Here is a 15,758-nt window from a genome sequence, read left to right as displayed (position 1 = left end):
GCCTGTGGCAAAGAACCTTGGTGTTTGGTTTGATAGTAATTTAAATTTCGAGCAGCACACCACAAAGCTTGTTCAATCATGTTTTTATCAACTTAGAAATATAGCTAAAATTCGATCTATGTTAACTTTTAAGGACACCGAGACCATCTTACACGCCTTCATCTCATCACGCCTGGATAATTGCAACAGCCTTTTCACCTGTTTAACCCAAAAAGCTATTGATCGACTCCAGACTGTCCAGAACTCAGCTGCCAGGCTTTTAACCAGAACAAAGAAATATGACCACATTACTCCTATTTTAGCTTCATTACACTGGCTCCCAGTATGTTTTAGAATTGACTTTAAAATTCTATTGATCACTTTTAAAACTCTTCATGGCCTCTCACCTTGTTATATTTCTGAACTTTTAGTCCCATACACACCAGCACGTACCTTGAGATCCTCGGGCAGAGGTCTGTTGTCTGTTCTAGAGTCTCGACTGAAAACTAAAGGGGACAGAGCGTTTGCTGTCAGGGCCCCGAGGCTCTGGAACAGCCTGCCCGAGGAAATCAAGGCAGCTGAGTCAGTGAACTCTTTTAAGTCCCTTCTTAAAACATACTTTTATAGGAGAGCTTTTCCAGATCTTATTTGACTTTATTTTATCCCTTTTTATTTTATTGTATTTTACTAATTTTATATAAAAGTTTCATGCTCTTATCTTTTTTTTTTTTTTCTTTTTTTTTTTTTTGTATTATTCTTTACACTTGTTAAAGCAATTTGTAACTTGTTTTTGAAAAGTGCTCTACAAATAAGGATTATTATTATTATTATTATTATTAATAATAAGAGCCTGGGATTTATGTTGTATGACAACTGATCAATCCATTACAATAAAGACAAAGCAGTGACACAGCGATTACATGTTTACTGTAGGTGATACTAATGTACCTATTTTGCTAGCAGGTGATATTGTGGTACTCACTTGTTTTTCCTTCATACAGCTAAACATCCACGCTGGGTCATCTTCCTCTTTAAGGGACGGCTTTAAGAGGCACTAAGTGGTTTGTGGCACATTAAAGCTGCATGACATTCTCTCAGATTGCCTTTCAAAATATTATTTTTTCTTTCAGTGCAATGATTATGACTTACTGGGAATCTAGAATTGCTGGGTCTGTTTTTACCACATCGTCTGTGGGAACTGTGCTTGTCTATTCTCTAGTGTTCTGCTGTCATTAACTGATTACACTGGCCTCCATCTTTGGAACTGACATATGCCTCTGGGAGTTTTAAGGTTCACTAAGCATTTGAGTAAATTATCTTAATGCTCTTGCAATGGCTTATAGAGATTTATAAATGCTTGTTGGTGTTGTCTTCCCTTGTGTGCATGTCTTTCATTCTCTCCTAAACAGTAAAAGCATGTTTGCATGTGGCTGATATCTAGAAGAAAAATAAGACACACATGCACAGAGGAATATTATTACAATAAACCAGTGATTCTGTCTTAGATGGTTGGATGTAGGAGTTGCTCACCTTATCAGTGCCCCCTGCTGGGTGATTTACCTACAAGTGCTGCAGGAAGCTGTATGGCCAGGTGGCACGCTGCCTGCCCAACCAGGGCCAGATCGTAGTGCTGCAGAAAGACAAGAAACCAAGGAGGAATGTCTGGACTGTCTAGTGCAGCTGCTCCCAGGTACGTAGCAGCTGTTAGATTCAGGGTGTAGGTGTTTGAATGCTCGTTAAATTCTATTTTGATTTGCAAAGATCCTGAAGCCATGTTCCTTTTTTGGGTTGTTTCATTGTTTGAGCAGAGTTCATCACTGACATGCTGGGAAGTGAGAAGTACAGACTGAGCTTGGAGACTATGCTGGAATCTTTACAGGACCATCAGATAAACAAGTGAGTCAACAACCAAACTGTTGAGTAAACACACGTCTTATTGTGCTACTTTGAGACAGCTGCACTCAGGAGTCTAGAAACTGTGTCAATAATACAGAATACGAATTTCTCTGGTTATCATATCTATAATACACTAAATAAGTGGTTTTCATATTATGAGTGTGAATTGGTTATAGATAGTTCAGAGATACAGTAGTTTTAGCAAATGTTATCATTTTTTCTCCCTTTCCTAGATTCAGAAACTAATAAATGTATTAGGACAAACCTTTTTTCATGTATTTGGTGTAGTCAAAATATTATGCTATCTTGGCTCAATTGTTGACTGTCTTTGGTGTCAAATAACATAATCATGATCCCATAGGCATCCAGGAACTGAGCAAAACTAAGCAAGTAAACTAAGATGGGGTGAGGGGCCAGGGTCTTTGTCCAAGCTTTTTACTGAGGGGAGGCCCACAGTCTCAGAATGCACTAAACCCCTGCACTAACTACAATGGGTGTAATCCAAATCTGTTTTTGAAATATACAGAGATTGGGTAATCTGCTTCATTTTGTGCATTCACTTGTTTTCTATACTGATATTTATACTGCTCATACACATATACTGAATGTATTTTTAGCTGCCAACAAAATAAAATATAATAATAATAATAATAATAAAATATATATATTTTTTAAAAAAATTAAAAAGTAGAGCTGTTTAACTGCAATGGTCCTGGTAAAGTTGGTCTGAAGTGTCTATGAAGAAAGCTATTGACAGAAAAGGGCCACAACAGCTCAAAGGAGATTGTGCATGCAATGAGACGAGATCCAGATTAAATAAATTTAGTTAAAAAGCTATTGACAAAAATTTAAAAAGGCCTTTTAGCATGCATTTTTGAGACGGTCCCTAAATTCTAAGTTCCTGTTCGCTCTGTACAGATTACAATCACCTGGATTACTGTGACACCAGGAAAAAAAAGCATTTTATGGACATCAGAAACCACTGTGATGAGTGAATTGTGTTCATTGTACCAATATGTTAATGTTTAAGAAATGAATACATCTGCTGTATTTAATCATTTTCCATATAAGCACCTGTATTGATGCCAGTCTATTATTAACCCTGTTTGTGTTGCTTATGTGTAGGCACCTGATCTACTGCATCTGCGACCTGCTGCTGGAGTTTCTGATTCCCGAGTCATGTGAGGAGGCCTTCCAGAGCTCTCTGCTGCAGAGCCTGGCCAAAGACAGTGACAGGGACACTCCTCACACATGATCAGCACATGATAACACTCACAGTAATGTTTTAGTATCAGTGTATGAGGTTTGTGACATATTCATAATAGGCCTATACTGGAGTCGCTGGTGTCCACGGGGTGATGACACAGCATGGCAGCAGTCAATACCTGATTGGTCAGTGGTAAAAGGGAGATTGTTGTTCGCCTTTGTGCGGTCACATCAGAATCGTGTGGCTTCACCTGGCTTCAGAAATTTATAATGAACTCCCCTTCTTTGTGACTTACTGTGACATGAAGAGGAGAAATGTATTTATATTTTTGAAACATTTTAAACAAGATGTTACTGTTTAGATTAAAGCTTTATCTGGTTCAGTTTAAAGCTTCTCTCAGAAGCACCTTGAGTGTTGTTACTTTTGATTTAATGTTTGAATTGAAGGAAACTTTATATGATGACAGCTCTAAAAGCTAAGCAATTTCCTTGCTCAGAATATCTGACTGTGAATAGACATGTAAGGTCATCCCTGAACTGCACAGTTACAGTATGTTAACTTGTGTCGTGCAGTGAAACTCTAAAATTGGATTGTAATAATAAGAGTTTGTATTGGCATAAGTAGTTTTACCTGACCATCTCTGTGAACTGTTTATGAATGAAGAAATTAGTCTGACCTTAATAGTAATGGAAAGGAAGAATAGATTTGTGTGAAAAGAGTTTTAAGATTTGCCTCATATACTTTCAGTGTTAGTCTTCCCATGATCTTTTGATCCTGACCAGCCTTCTCAGAGAATCTTTTTCATGAGCCTATAGTAGTGTTAAACACCCTACTGCACGACTAATGAAACAAGTTTCCTTTTAAATTTGACATAAATGATAAATTAACAAATTCAGCAGCATCTATTAAGAGTTTACATATGGCAACAATGCTTTTAAGATTTTCTCTCGCAAAGTATGAAGCCAGTTTTTCTTGTGACAACAGTTGCTCAAACTTTGAGGGTAGTCAGGGTAATCAGTAGCCTGAGATTATAGTCTGAAATGGCTAATACTGCTGGCATTGTCAGATGCTGTCAATTTCAAAACAATGGTTGTTAAGCATTGTGCCACAACAATGTCCAACTTGAGTGAACATCACCTGGATCAGAGAAAAGTAGAAATTACCATATAAACTCTGCTACATTACATTTCAGACAGAAATCCCATTTAATTGCACTAAACCCTTAAGTGTCTTTATGTGTGTCCTGCACTGAGAGCTGATGATGCAAGTACGATGCGAGTACAAACACTGATCTTTGTCGGCCAGAGAGAGACAGGGATTCTCCAATATTGAGATGTGACCTTTTATAAAAGAGAGTGTTAGACTAATGTGTGGTAATATTTCTACTCTACTACCCCTTTATAACAAACAAGCTCAAAGAGATGTGATATAGTTAGAATCATTTCAAAGCGTTCATATGCTCATCACTTAACTCTAGTTAAAGAGACATCTGTAATTACATGTTTGAATGCAAAACACTTTCAGTTTATTGATTTTCTGGTTGTGTTTCAATTCCTGGATGTAGGATTTAATAGGCGCAATGGAGGACACATACAATAAAATACAATCTGTGTACAATTCAATACAATGGTCCTGCAACAAATACTATCTTTGTGAATCTTTAAGATGGTACTTTGTATAGGGGGTGGACACAACAGGAATACCTGACAACAGTCCAAACAACATCTAACAATGTCGTTTTGTGATGCTAACAATGTTCACATAAGATGTCAGTGTTCAGAAGGACTTCATAGATTAGATTTTAGGTACATTAAGCACCACTTACTTCTTTTCTCATGATATCAAAGACTGATACTGGCGAACTCCCCCCTCCTGTGTCATGCTTTGTGAAACCAGAGGAGACAAAACGCTGAGGCTGCATTAATGGTTGCCTCATACCTCTCAAAGTCAAAGCAGCTGTATTTTCACCACAAATCTCTCAACAGGACTAACATCTGTGAAACGTCACAGCTAATATCTGACTACAATCTCAGTTTCATTAACTACTGACTATGGATTAATTAACTTATTTCAGTTGTATCTAGGAAATGTTGATATATTTATTCAATTAAAAATGTCTGTGTAATATGTAAAATATCTTTAATTTGTTTGTTTGTTTGTTTTTACATTTTTTAAAAATGTTCCTATCAGTCACAGCTTGTTTATGCTAATTAGCACATGTTAGCATGCTAACATCCCAAACTACGATGTTTAAAGTGGAAAACATCACACCAGTTTATCATCAACTTGAGTAGGCCTATGTTAGCATGCTGATGTTAGCATTTAGCTCAAAGCACTAAGCAAATATACTGTTTAAAGCCCCTCCAGCCAGTTTTAACTGCTGTTTTTGGTGAACTTTCTTTCTCAAACAGAGAATGGGGGTGTGGTTAATATACAACACCACATGCACAAATGTGATAATGAAAATGAAAAGCACACTAAACCAAGAGGAGGAAACTAAAAAATAAAATGAAGACCCTCTGTTAGCTAACTTTCTGTAATAACTATGCTAGCTAACTACACCTGGCAAACTACAACTTAGTTAACTTAGCTAACTAAACTAGAAAGACAAACCGACAATCAGACACAGAGAGACATACCTACTGTAAGTTCTAAGTAAATTATGTGATAAATTGGTTAGCTAGCTCACAACTCGGTTTGATGGTCTGACTTAATGAGGCGTGACAGTTTTTTAACGAGGCATGATGTATGACGTATGAATTACTACAGTCATACGTCAAACCCCGTTTTAACAACTAAGCAATTTTTGCAACTTTGAGCACAGAATTAAGATATTTGGCAAAAAATATTTGGCAAACTATGAGGGTAATCAACATTGTAAGGAAATGAGAAAAATATGAAATATCATAGAAATGTCAAAATACACTGGAGGGGGGCTTTATGCACAGCCTCACAGAGCTACTAGCACAGCTGTAGCCTCTTACCAGACCACTGCAGCCTGCAGCAGATGACTCCAGCAACAACGTCAAAGGAAAACACAGCTGTAAGATTTTCATACCTCTATTTTGTCTTTACATTCAGAGTAATGTTGAAACTCTTTAATCTTAAATCAAGAGACAGCTTGTGTGTGTACTGTATATACACTGTATGTATTCACTTTCCAAGCTTTAAAAAATCGTGCAGAAACTACCTGCCTTGAAATACCAATGGATGTCCTGTAATTTTTAGCTGAAGTCGTGACTGTTGTCTGTCCTCTGAATGAAGTTCACAGTGTCCCACATCACTGAATTGGAGATTAATAAACTGCTCTTGATGATGACCCGAGACATTGTACCACTGACATGATGATGATGATGATGTAGAGGACATCTGATGACTCATGCTGGCAAACAACAGATGTCCTGTAGGCCTCCGTGTGCACTATTTGCCAGCCAGAGGTGACATTTTCCTCACTGACTATAGTCACACCTTTAAATCACAGCGCTGACAGTCAAACCAAAGCAGACCAGCAGCTGCAGTATCATCCCCAAGTGAGTACTGGTATGTTTTATGGGGGAGTTCCATCTTGTAAAGATGAATGTACTCATGCACATTTGTGCACACACTCCCAGATGTAGCGATTACTCAGAGCATGGGAGTATCACCAGTTGAGGTTAACAATTGTACGTCTATGCTACATCTGAATTTTGAGGTATTTTTTCCATCTTGCACTTGCTATCACTGAGCGTAATTAAAAACAGGATTATACTTGAGTCTTTGCAGATCAATAGCGTTGTCATTTACAATAACGTCCAACAACAATGTTAGAATATGACTGAGTATGACACAAAAATGCACAAACATCCTGCCATGCCTAACTGCTGATTCCACTATCTGACCTTTAGATGAAGTGAAGTGATCTGGTTCCTGTTAGCGGTGTATCCTCCACTGCACAGTGCAGATGTGCAGTGAGGCCTTCAAGGAACTCTGACACCCCCGCCTCAGTGCCCTACTTCCATCTACTTAGACTGGAAAAAAACTCAGATGACCAAGTTTTCTGGAAACAACAACATATTTCAATTGCAATATGACTTTATCCAATTGCAATACTCCCTCCTGTACTCCACCCCTGTCCTATTTTATTTGACTGTTTGGCCAGTAGTTAAGGTCAAAGGGAAGAGGTATCGTGAGAGCAGATAGAGAGGTAGGCAGCTGTGAGTGGACTCATGTGTTCTGTAGTGTTATGAGATTTAAAAACTAACTCGCGATAAGCAGAGGGAGAAACATGATAGCTTCGGGTTGGGAATTGTGAAAAGGGTGATGTTGACCTCTTCCTGACCCCACCTTGAGACAACTGTCTGAGTCAAACCATCAGTCACTCTCAGTACTCGTCTACCTCTAATGCCTCTTGACCTCTTCACAAATTCCTTGAAGGTTCATCAACAGTTTATGCGAGGTCAGCATGATGTTTTAAAGCCTATTGCATTGATTATTGTTATGTCTCCACAGATTGTTGATACATTTTTAACTAAAAAAAGTTTCTCTTTACAAACAGTACTTACGTAGTATCATTCCTCAAACTGCAGGAAACTAAAGCACCACACTATGTTAAATAGAATCAAGATTTGCCAATAGGGAACATGAGTCAACACATTAAAAATGTGTCAATTCAAATGACTTAACTACTTTTAATCTGCAAAATCACAAATATTTTTTGGACACTTGGGGACATCCAGAAATTATAGAGCAACATTATCAATCATTCAGAGTCATGTTTCTGGCCACCTGATAAATTTAAGCCTTCACCAACTCCTGAAGGAAAACCCTGTCTCTTTAGCTGCTAATGCTCCACTTTTATTCACCAGCTAGTTGCTAACTGTGTCTGTCTGTTGTTTGGTGCTGATCGGGTAAATCTTTTGCAATAATACAGCTGCCTGTTGTGGCCAAAAACAATGCTATGACAGCTAAACGATAAGCTGAAATTCATAAAGCTCCATAAAGCCTAGGGGGCGGCATTTTTAGTTGAGTAGGTCTGTCATTAAAAGCGACTACTTTCACAATGTCCTTTGATAAATTGTTATTGTTGAAATATTGATTTTGCAAAACATACAAGTTTGGTGAGAGATGCTTTTGGAGCTTTTTTTATGTGATGGTGCTTTGAAAACTTGCAATTCAAAATGCTAACCTCATGCTAATTGTCAGAAGGTGATCTTTACAATCATTCATTCGTAATTCTGATGTAGTGACTTCAACATCTGTTGTCATGTGGTGTTTCCATTATTTTGTCCAATGTAACTGTGTCTTCAATTTTAGAGACCTGTGAGGTGAAGACTGACCAAAAACCAAGTTGTTGTTTTTCTTCATCCCATGAAGGGAAAAATTCTCTTCTTTGTCCCTCCTTTCCATGGCAACTCAGGTCACCCTGGAGCTGCTAAGGAGCCAGCGTCTTGCTCAGAGGCACTCCAGCAGGTGGATGCTTGCTGCCTCAGGGAGTCCAGTTGAGACAAAACATACACATTGCAGCTCCCTACAGTTGCACCATCAGTCAAAACAGACTGAGACATTTCTTACTGAGGACAAGGGGCTCTGTTTGGTATGTGTTTCAAGGGTGGGCTATATTTGAATGTGTTTCTCTACCACAAATTACCATGTCAGGGATCTTAAAATGGTGCAAGCTACTGCAAGTTTGGTAAAAATATTTGGAGATTGCCATCTGTATCTTCACTGCATTCCCTGTACTGTATAATTAGTGGCTGTCATGGGCAGATCGGTGAGCTCTGTCACCAACACGATGCACACTCCCACTGTCCAACTTATACAGCTACTTGTTTTACTTTTTATTTTTATAACAGAACCAACTTCCAACACTGACTATGCCACAGGTTCCCAACATTTTTAGCCAAGGCTTTATAGCCAAGCAATGCCCAATTTTGACCCTTCATCATAGGTTGCACATGTCTGTTGTTTCATTGTAGTAGCATTTAGAGTCCTGACAAGATACAACTCCAGTATTTAATCAGAAATGAGCAAATATTTAGGAAAAGTCAGAAAGAATAAACATAAGTAATGTCTTTCCCCCTACTATATCTTTTTAAAAATCTTGTGACCCCTCAGATTTATATAGAAATGCTTTGAAGGATCTTGACCACTGGACTATGTAGCAGCACTTATAGTAAAAATAGTTATGTAAACATATAATTCAACTTACATGTTTAAAAAATGCACTTAAAACATGTATTGGCTTGAGATAGTCAACATGTATCCATCTCTGTTAATCATTAGTATATTTGCCGAAATGCTGAAAAACATATGTTCTTTTCGTAACGAGTAAATAATGAGCCAAATTACGTGTCAATATCAAAGCTGTTACACAAGATATCAAATGGCAATTTTGAGTGTCTCAACCAAAGTCTCAAGTTGCAAAGAGGTTTTATAGCTCCTCTTAAGAGATATTTAGTTTTTTGGATTTGTGAGGGGAAGGATTACATTTGTCAAGCTCAGAAACCAAAGATCTTAACTCTCGAGTCCAATTCTCTGAATATGGATGGAAAAATATGCTGTTTTTGTTATCGTAGTAATTCAGTGCAGAACTTCACTGAACCATATAAGGTAAAATCTGCTATTTTTGTGCACTAAAACATCTGAACAGTGTGTTCATGCCTGTCTCATATTGTTGTTTCTCATCTACCAACCTGCATCATGTGTGCCTTTATAGCTGTTGACAATACTATGCCGGCATCACAGAGAAATATCTTGCATGCAGAGATTGTGTTGCAGCTTCTAGACAGCTGCTGTGTCAGGGTGATGAAACAAAGCACGTTTGAATTCTCCTTTTCACCTGTGAATGGATAATAGGGGAGAGGGGTGCCCCTCGAAATTTACCATTATGCAACATTCTCGTAAAGTTCTTTTCCTTCCCCTCAGTAAACGTTCTCTACATGATAGTAGTTACAGGCTGTACCTCAAAGGACGTGTAAAAAATTACACCACCTGTCACCACCTGTCATTTTAATAACTAGCCTTTGTAAGCCTGGGGCAAAGGCCAGTCTTATGCTCGGAGTCTTTTCTGTTTAAACAGGTGTGACATGGTAATAAGGCTGCCACGGGGATCCTGGTTTGATTTCTATTACAACCTCTACAGGGCTCATTGCACCATCCACAGCACTGAAAAGAATAATTGTAAACAACTGTATTTAGCATAAGAGCGCTGATATAATTGTTTAAATACAAAAATCACTGTAGCCACTGTACACAATAGACTGTACTTGAATTACACTTTACATATAGCTATTGTGGAGTGGAGAAGATTTTAGCACACTGGGTCATTTCTCCTGCACTATGAGGATGTGTGAGGTCATTGCACGAGGAGTGTGCAAAAGGCAGATCCTTTATCAGACCCAGGGAAGGCAGTCATATTTGACTTGCACCCAGGAATTACATCAAGCTCTCATAAGTTATCCTGTCCTCTGCACAGGCAGAGAGCAGACAGAGGTATGTGAGCAGTGTTACAGTATGTATGTGTGTAAATCAATCCATCAGGGAAAAAAGGAGTTCTCCATTGAGCCAGTTTAGTGCAGCATGTAGTGCAGGATAAGAAGTAATGGGTGTAAGATATGTTTGTATGTTTGATTTGATGATGAAATACCAATGTGGTTCACATACTTTTAAAAGACACTGTCTGATTGCAGAATAAGACCTGCAGGACTTGTGCACTTTTGCCCCAGATTTGTTTCAAAAGGCATCTGTGGACGTCGCAATGTCATGACCCACAACTAATTCAATAGATACCATAGCTAGTCATCATTCTGGTATCGTCCAGCGTTCTGTCTTTGACGGTGATCTTTCACTGTACTTACTGAGCAGACATGAAGGAACAAAGAACTTTTGTATTACAGTTCTTGTACCAAAGTAAAAATGTGGATTGCTGCAATATTAAATTGCAGCCCCAGTAGCAGAGCTGAGAGTTTCATGTAATGTCATCAGTCAACAAACAACACATTTTTCAAAACAGAAACTCTCTTTGGTTTAGTCAAAGTCTGAAAAAAATAGTAATTTGTGTCTGTATTGCTCCCCAGGCATGTCCTCAAGACTTTGTGTCCATGTTGTTAGTGAGCATTCCCCAGATGGCATTTCAACAAGGCTTATCACCGTCAAAACTGCACCACAGAAATGAGCTCATCGTGACAGATAATGACAAATCAGGGACATAAACCCACAAAATGCTGCCTGTCAGTTTCATATCACTCATGTCATACAGTATCACTTTGATACAAAAACCTTAAAAATCCTGAAAGTGACATAATTTGCTAATCAAACACTCCCCGTGTAAATGTAAAAGGTGTTTGTAAAATGTTTTCTTGTTGATTTGAATCTGAGCTGACCAGATTTGTGTGGTTTACAGTGGATTTCATTAATACCATTATGCATACCAACCATTTTTAGATTGGTTCGAATTATATCTAATGATTAACTGGACCATACTAGGTATTGTGGTGCCTTTTAGGCTTATTTAAAAAGGACACTACTGATAGTCGTGTGATAGATGATGATGCACACCTGTGAACTGTGACTCTACATTTTCATTTTACTACAGCAGCAAAAATGTCCAGTGTTTTACATTTCTTTTGATTAATCATTTATTTTACTTATATTATTTTAATGTTTTATACAGGTCTGATTGTAGTAAGAGGCATGCACAGTGGTAGTCTATCCTGGTCAGTGGAGTAACTCACTGTCGCTTACTCGTACACTGGATGACAGGTTGACACAGTAGATGTTCACCGTCTCACCCATCGGCAACATTTAGCAAAAAGGACTGGGAACCTTTTTAATCAACCTCTGTGTGGAACTCTAGCAGCCAGGTCCTGACACTTGTGTTTGTGAAGTGAACTGGGTGAAATGGGTCTGATGGCTTTATGGGGGCTTTGGGACTTCGGGGGAAAATCGCTGTAATTGGATTTAGACTGTGACTGCTCTCCTAAGGTGTGAGCCGAAAGATATGGCATCCCAGCAACCAGGCTGCAAACAGTTATTAGCAGTCGTCGACACAGTCTGTTTTGTTGAGACACAACATGCGATTTACAACACTATTAACACTCTATGAATGACTTCACACCAGGATAAAGATGTGCATGTTGTTTGGATTCTTTGGGAATGTGAATTGTGTTATGTGTTGCTGTGAATCTCTCAGATATCTAAATCTATCAAAACTTTCTTTTTTGTTCTTTAAACTGACATGGTTAACATCTGATGTTTTATATTCAGTGAGAAAACTAAAGTCAAACTACATTGTCAAACTACATAAGAATAGGTACGTTAAAGAAAAACATTTCAACAGTTCAAATATCCTCCAATGATTTTGTGTTTTGTTCTTATGAGACCTTTGAGTACAGAAGAAAACATCCTTGCAACGTCAGCCACTGAGATTGCTGTAAGTGGTAAAATGATTTACGGTTTTTGTACTGATTTTGAATTCAAAACAAAAGTAAAATACTAATAGTCTGTACACTTATGGGTCTGTCTGCTCTCAGAGGCCGTAAGGGGGCTCTGGAGTGAACCAGATCAGTCTCCCTGCAGTGATGAATGGTGTGGAGAGTGTGTGACAGTGACAAAACTTTCATACTAACATTACACAATTGCACATGAAACCTGACCTCAGAGGATGCATGTTCTCTTTATGGTATCAAATGTAGGGGTAGAGTGTGAAGGGGAGAAGAGGGGGCTAGGGGGAACTGCTGCTGTAACATGCAATATATGAAAAAAAAACAAACACATGACAGCTGATGTAACACAGAATAATCAGTCTGAAGCCAATGCTGATGTAGGGCTGCAGTCACCTCATTGTCTGTCAGGGCTAAATTCTGCCATTATTCATACGATCAATACTGACGTAACATGAACTAGGTCAGCTCTGTGGGCTGCGTGCCAGCAGCAAGAAGATTTGGCTGAAAGACCCTGTGTGAAGAAAGAACAGTGAAGTCCCCCAAACTGTCCAGAAAAACTTACTTTTGTAAGTCTTCTATTACAATACAAGTCTCACTTCCTGTCTGGATTCCAAGTGATTGCTTATTCATTCAGTTCACTCGCCTCCATGTTGTGATCTCAACAGTGGAAAAGAGTTGGTGAAATAGGAAATTTGTACTTGAATATATTTGAATATGTTGTAATATCTTGTGTGATATGTAAATATGTAAACATGGTGTTATATGTTGGTCTTTTCCCCTGTGACTTCACAGTTGGTAAACAATATTCTATCACTGTGATTTTAACGAAACAGTTTTTCAGAAATAGGAAAGTTACCTGCACTGCTTTTCCAACACACAGTGACAAGATGTCTGCCCGCTGCCTCCTCTCCCCCCTGCCCTCCTCCCCCCTCGCCCCCTGCTTTGTACACTCTTGCATGGAGCATGTCAACAACTACATAAAACTAGTTAAACTGAAGAAGTGTTGAAGTGGAGTTGATTTTAGGACAACTGTGATTTACAAAATAACAAAGCTGGACCTCCAGAGAGAAAATTATTCAGTTATAATTTTGCTGTACATTGTAATCACATGCATCTCATGCAGGGATGATGAAGAGAGAAATGACATCACTGTGCAGCTCTTGAGCCAGAGTTGGTTTCCCCTGCACTGTTCTCCCTCCTGTTGAGTCAAAGGGTTTGCATTAATGCTTGGCTCCACAGCAAGGGACTTTCTGCAACTTGTCTTGCTCTAGGAAGTTTGCTCCATGCCACGGATAAGAACAGTCTCAGCAGAAAGCGAAGGAATCTGTGCAAACAAGGCACAAAGCGTCAGGTTTGTGAAGCTGCTCTTCACTCTTTTAAGTGTCTCTGACGCTTTGGCATCTTACTGTGATTGGACTATGATTGCTGAGAATGGATTTCACAAGCTCATAGCACCACAGTACACCCCCACGTTGAGACGTATTTATTTAAGTTTGTGTTCATATCACTTTTTCCCCTCTGCACGTCAAATATTTGTTTTGTTCATATGGAAACTGCAGCTGGTTTACATCCCAGCTGTGGAACTGCTTTCACATGCAATCACAGTTTAAAACAGAAGATTTTCATACAGTATCTGCTTTTGAAAATCCAACATATGAAATTTATATTCCAACACCAAACAGTTTATATTAATGGCATCTTGTTTGTGTTTTGGCCACCTGGGGACAAGTTGTGAACATAGCATTCACTTATCATCACCATTTAAGCTGATATGGTGAAATTATATAGCAGTTGCTTATTTACACATCCAGCAGATACAGAGTAACATTATCATTTGTTTAGAGTTGTGTTTCTGGGCACCCGACTAATGTAAAATGCACTCTCCAATAGCTCTGTTTTGGTCTCCACCAACACCTGAGGAACTATGTCTTTAGCTTTAGACTTACATCTTCACCAGCTAGTCGCTAACTTTGTCTGATCGCAGTTTGGTGCTGGGCCAGGTGGCGTACACTCGGTTCTTAGAGCTTTTTCACTGAAGACCACTGGAAAATGTTGATGAATTAACATAATGTGTGGGTTGTAAAACCAAAACAATGAGCAAAGAGAAGCTAAAAATCTCTGTCGAGCTGATGTTGAACTGCAGCACTGGGTGTTAATTCTATTAATGCAATCACCTTTTAGATTATGGGATCTGGTGTTGATTGTTGTCATTTTAGTGGTTTAGTCATAACTATACAGTACAAAGCTTATCATTGAGGAAGCTAAAGCCAAACCCCACATAACTAAACTGAAAATTTTGAATACTGTGATTAACATTCAGGCTTGTACTTTAAACTTTGCCGCCAATAACTGACGATTGCACAAAGTCTTTATTATCTTTCTATAGCTTGCCTTTCTTGTCTAGCATGTCATATTTATATATATATATATAAATATACTACAGTATATACAGTATATATTCACTTTCTTTCAAGTCCTGGTTTGCCCTTCACTACAGAGGGAATATCTGCTTAAATTTAGCCACTAAATGCCCCAATGTGTTCATAAGCTAGTTGCTAATTTTGATTTGTGTATCTTTGCTGTTTTGTCAGTTTTTAGTATTCATTGAAAACAGCTGCCTGCAATGAACTCAAGATGCTGAAATTTTAATCTCTTCTGTACTACTTTTGTGGTCCCAAACAACATGTTTTATCAATGTTTTCCTCTGCTGTGAAGCACTACCTGTGTGCCACAGCTCCACCTATCCTCATCGAAGATGAGTCGAGTACTGCCATCCCCATGTCAGGCCTCCATTGCCGGCAGTGCTGTGTTTAATGTCAGTAAACCGGCGCTGGGTTATGTAATATCTACAGGAGTAGGCTGGTGATTTATTGTACAAGTGTTGGGAAGCTCAGAACCGGTGGAGCTCCAGTCATAAAACAGCATGCTAGGGGTTGTTCACAGATGAGCACGATCTAGACGCACATGTGGACAGGTGGAAACACATGTTAGCCTTCATTGTCATGTAGATGGAGGCTTTCACACTCTTTCATGCATGCACACACATTTATTAGACATTACATCAAGGACATGAGTTCTCTGCATTTCATTTTCCATAATTTGTCTGGTCTGCAGAGGAGAGGCAAAATGTGAGGAAAGATGTCTGTTGATGTTCAGTCACCATACGTTCACCGCACATTCAAATGAAAAGTTGAACAAATTATTGTTTAATGTTCTGGGTGATTTGGCGACACCTGTGGTTACTGGTGGAAATA

General features: G+C 38.7%; 1 protein-coding gene across 2 annotated transcripts in view; it reads left to right on the top strand.

Moving 5' to 3' along the window:
* The window catches only part of snx19a (sorting nexin 19a), a 10,632-nt gene extending 5,416 nt beyond the window's left edge, over positions 1 to 5,216 (top strand). Inside the window, exons 9-12 of one of the 2 annotated variants that reach the window (XM_046040909.1) lie at positions 981 to 1,040; positions 1,485 to 1,669; positions 1,788 to 1,875; positions 3,001 to 5,216. In XM_046040909.1, coding sequence (XP_045896865.1) covers positions 981 to 984 — 4 coding nt within the window. In that variant the 3' untranslated portion in view covers positions 985 to 1,040; positions 1,485 to 1,669; positions 1,788 to 1,875; positions 3,001 to 5,216. Of the gene's footprint in view, positions 1 to 980; positions 1,670 to 1,787; positions 1,876 to 3,000 lie in introns of both variants that reach the window. The other variant, XM_046040908.1, reaches the window with a different exon arrangement.
* The last annotated feature ends 10,542 nt before the right edge of the window (positions 5,217 to 15,758 follow it).

Source organism: Micropterus dolomieu, linkage group LG23 (assembly GCF_021292245.1).
Source record: "Micropterus dolomieu isolate WLL.071019.BEF.003 ecotype Adirondacks linkage group LG23, ASM2129224v1, whole genome shotgun sequence".
Lineage (NCBI taxonomy): Eukaryota > Metazoa > Chordata > Actinopteri > Centrarchiformes > Centrarchidae > Micropterus > Micropterus dolomieu.
Note: the sequence above shows the minus strand (reverse complement) of the source record. Positions and strands in the feature narration are given on the sequence as shown.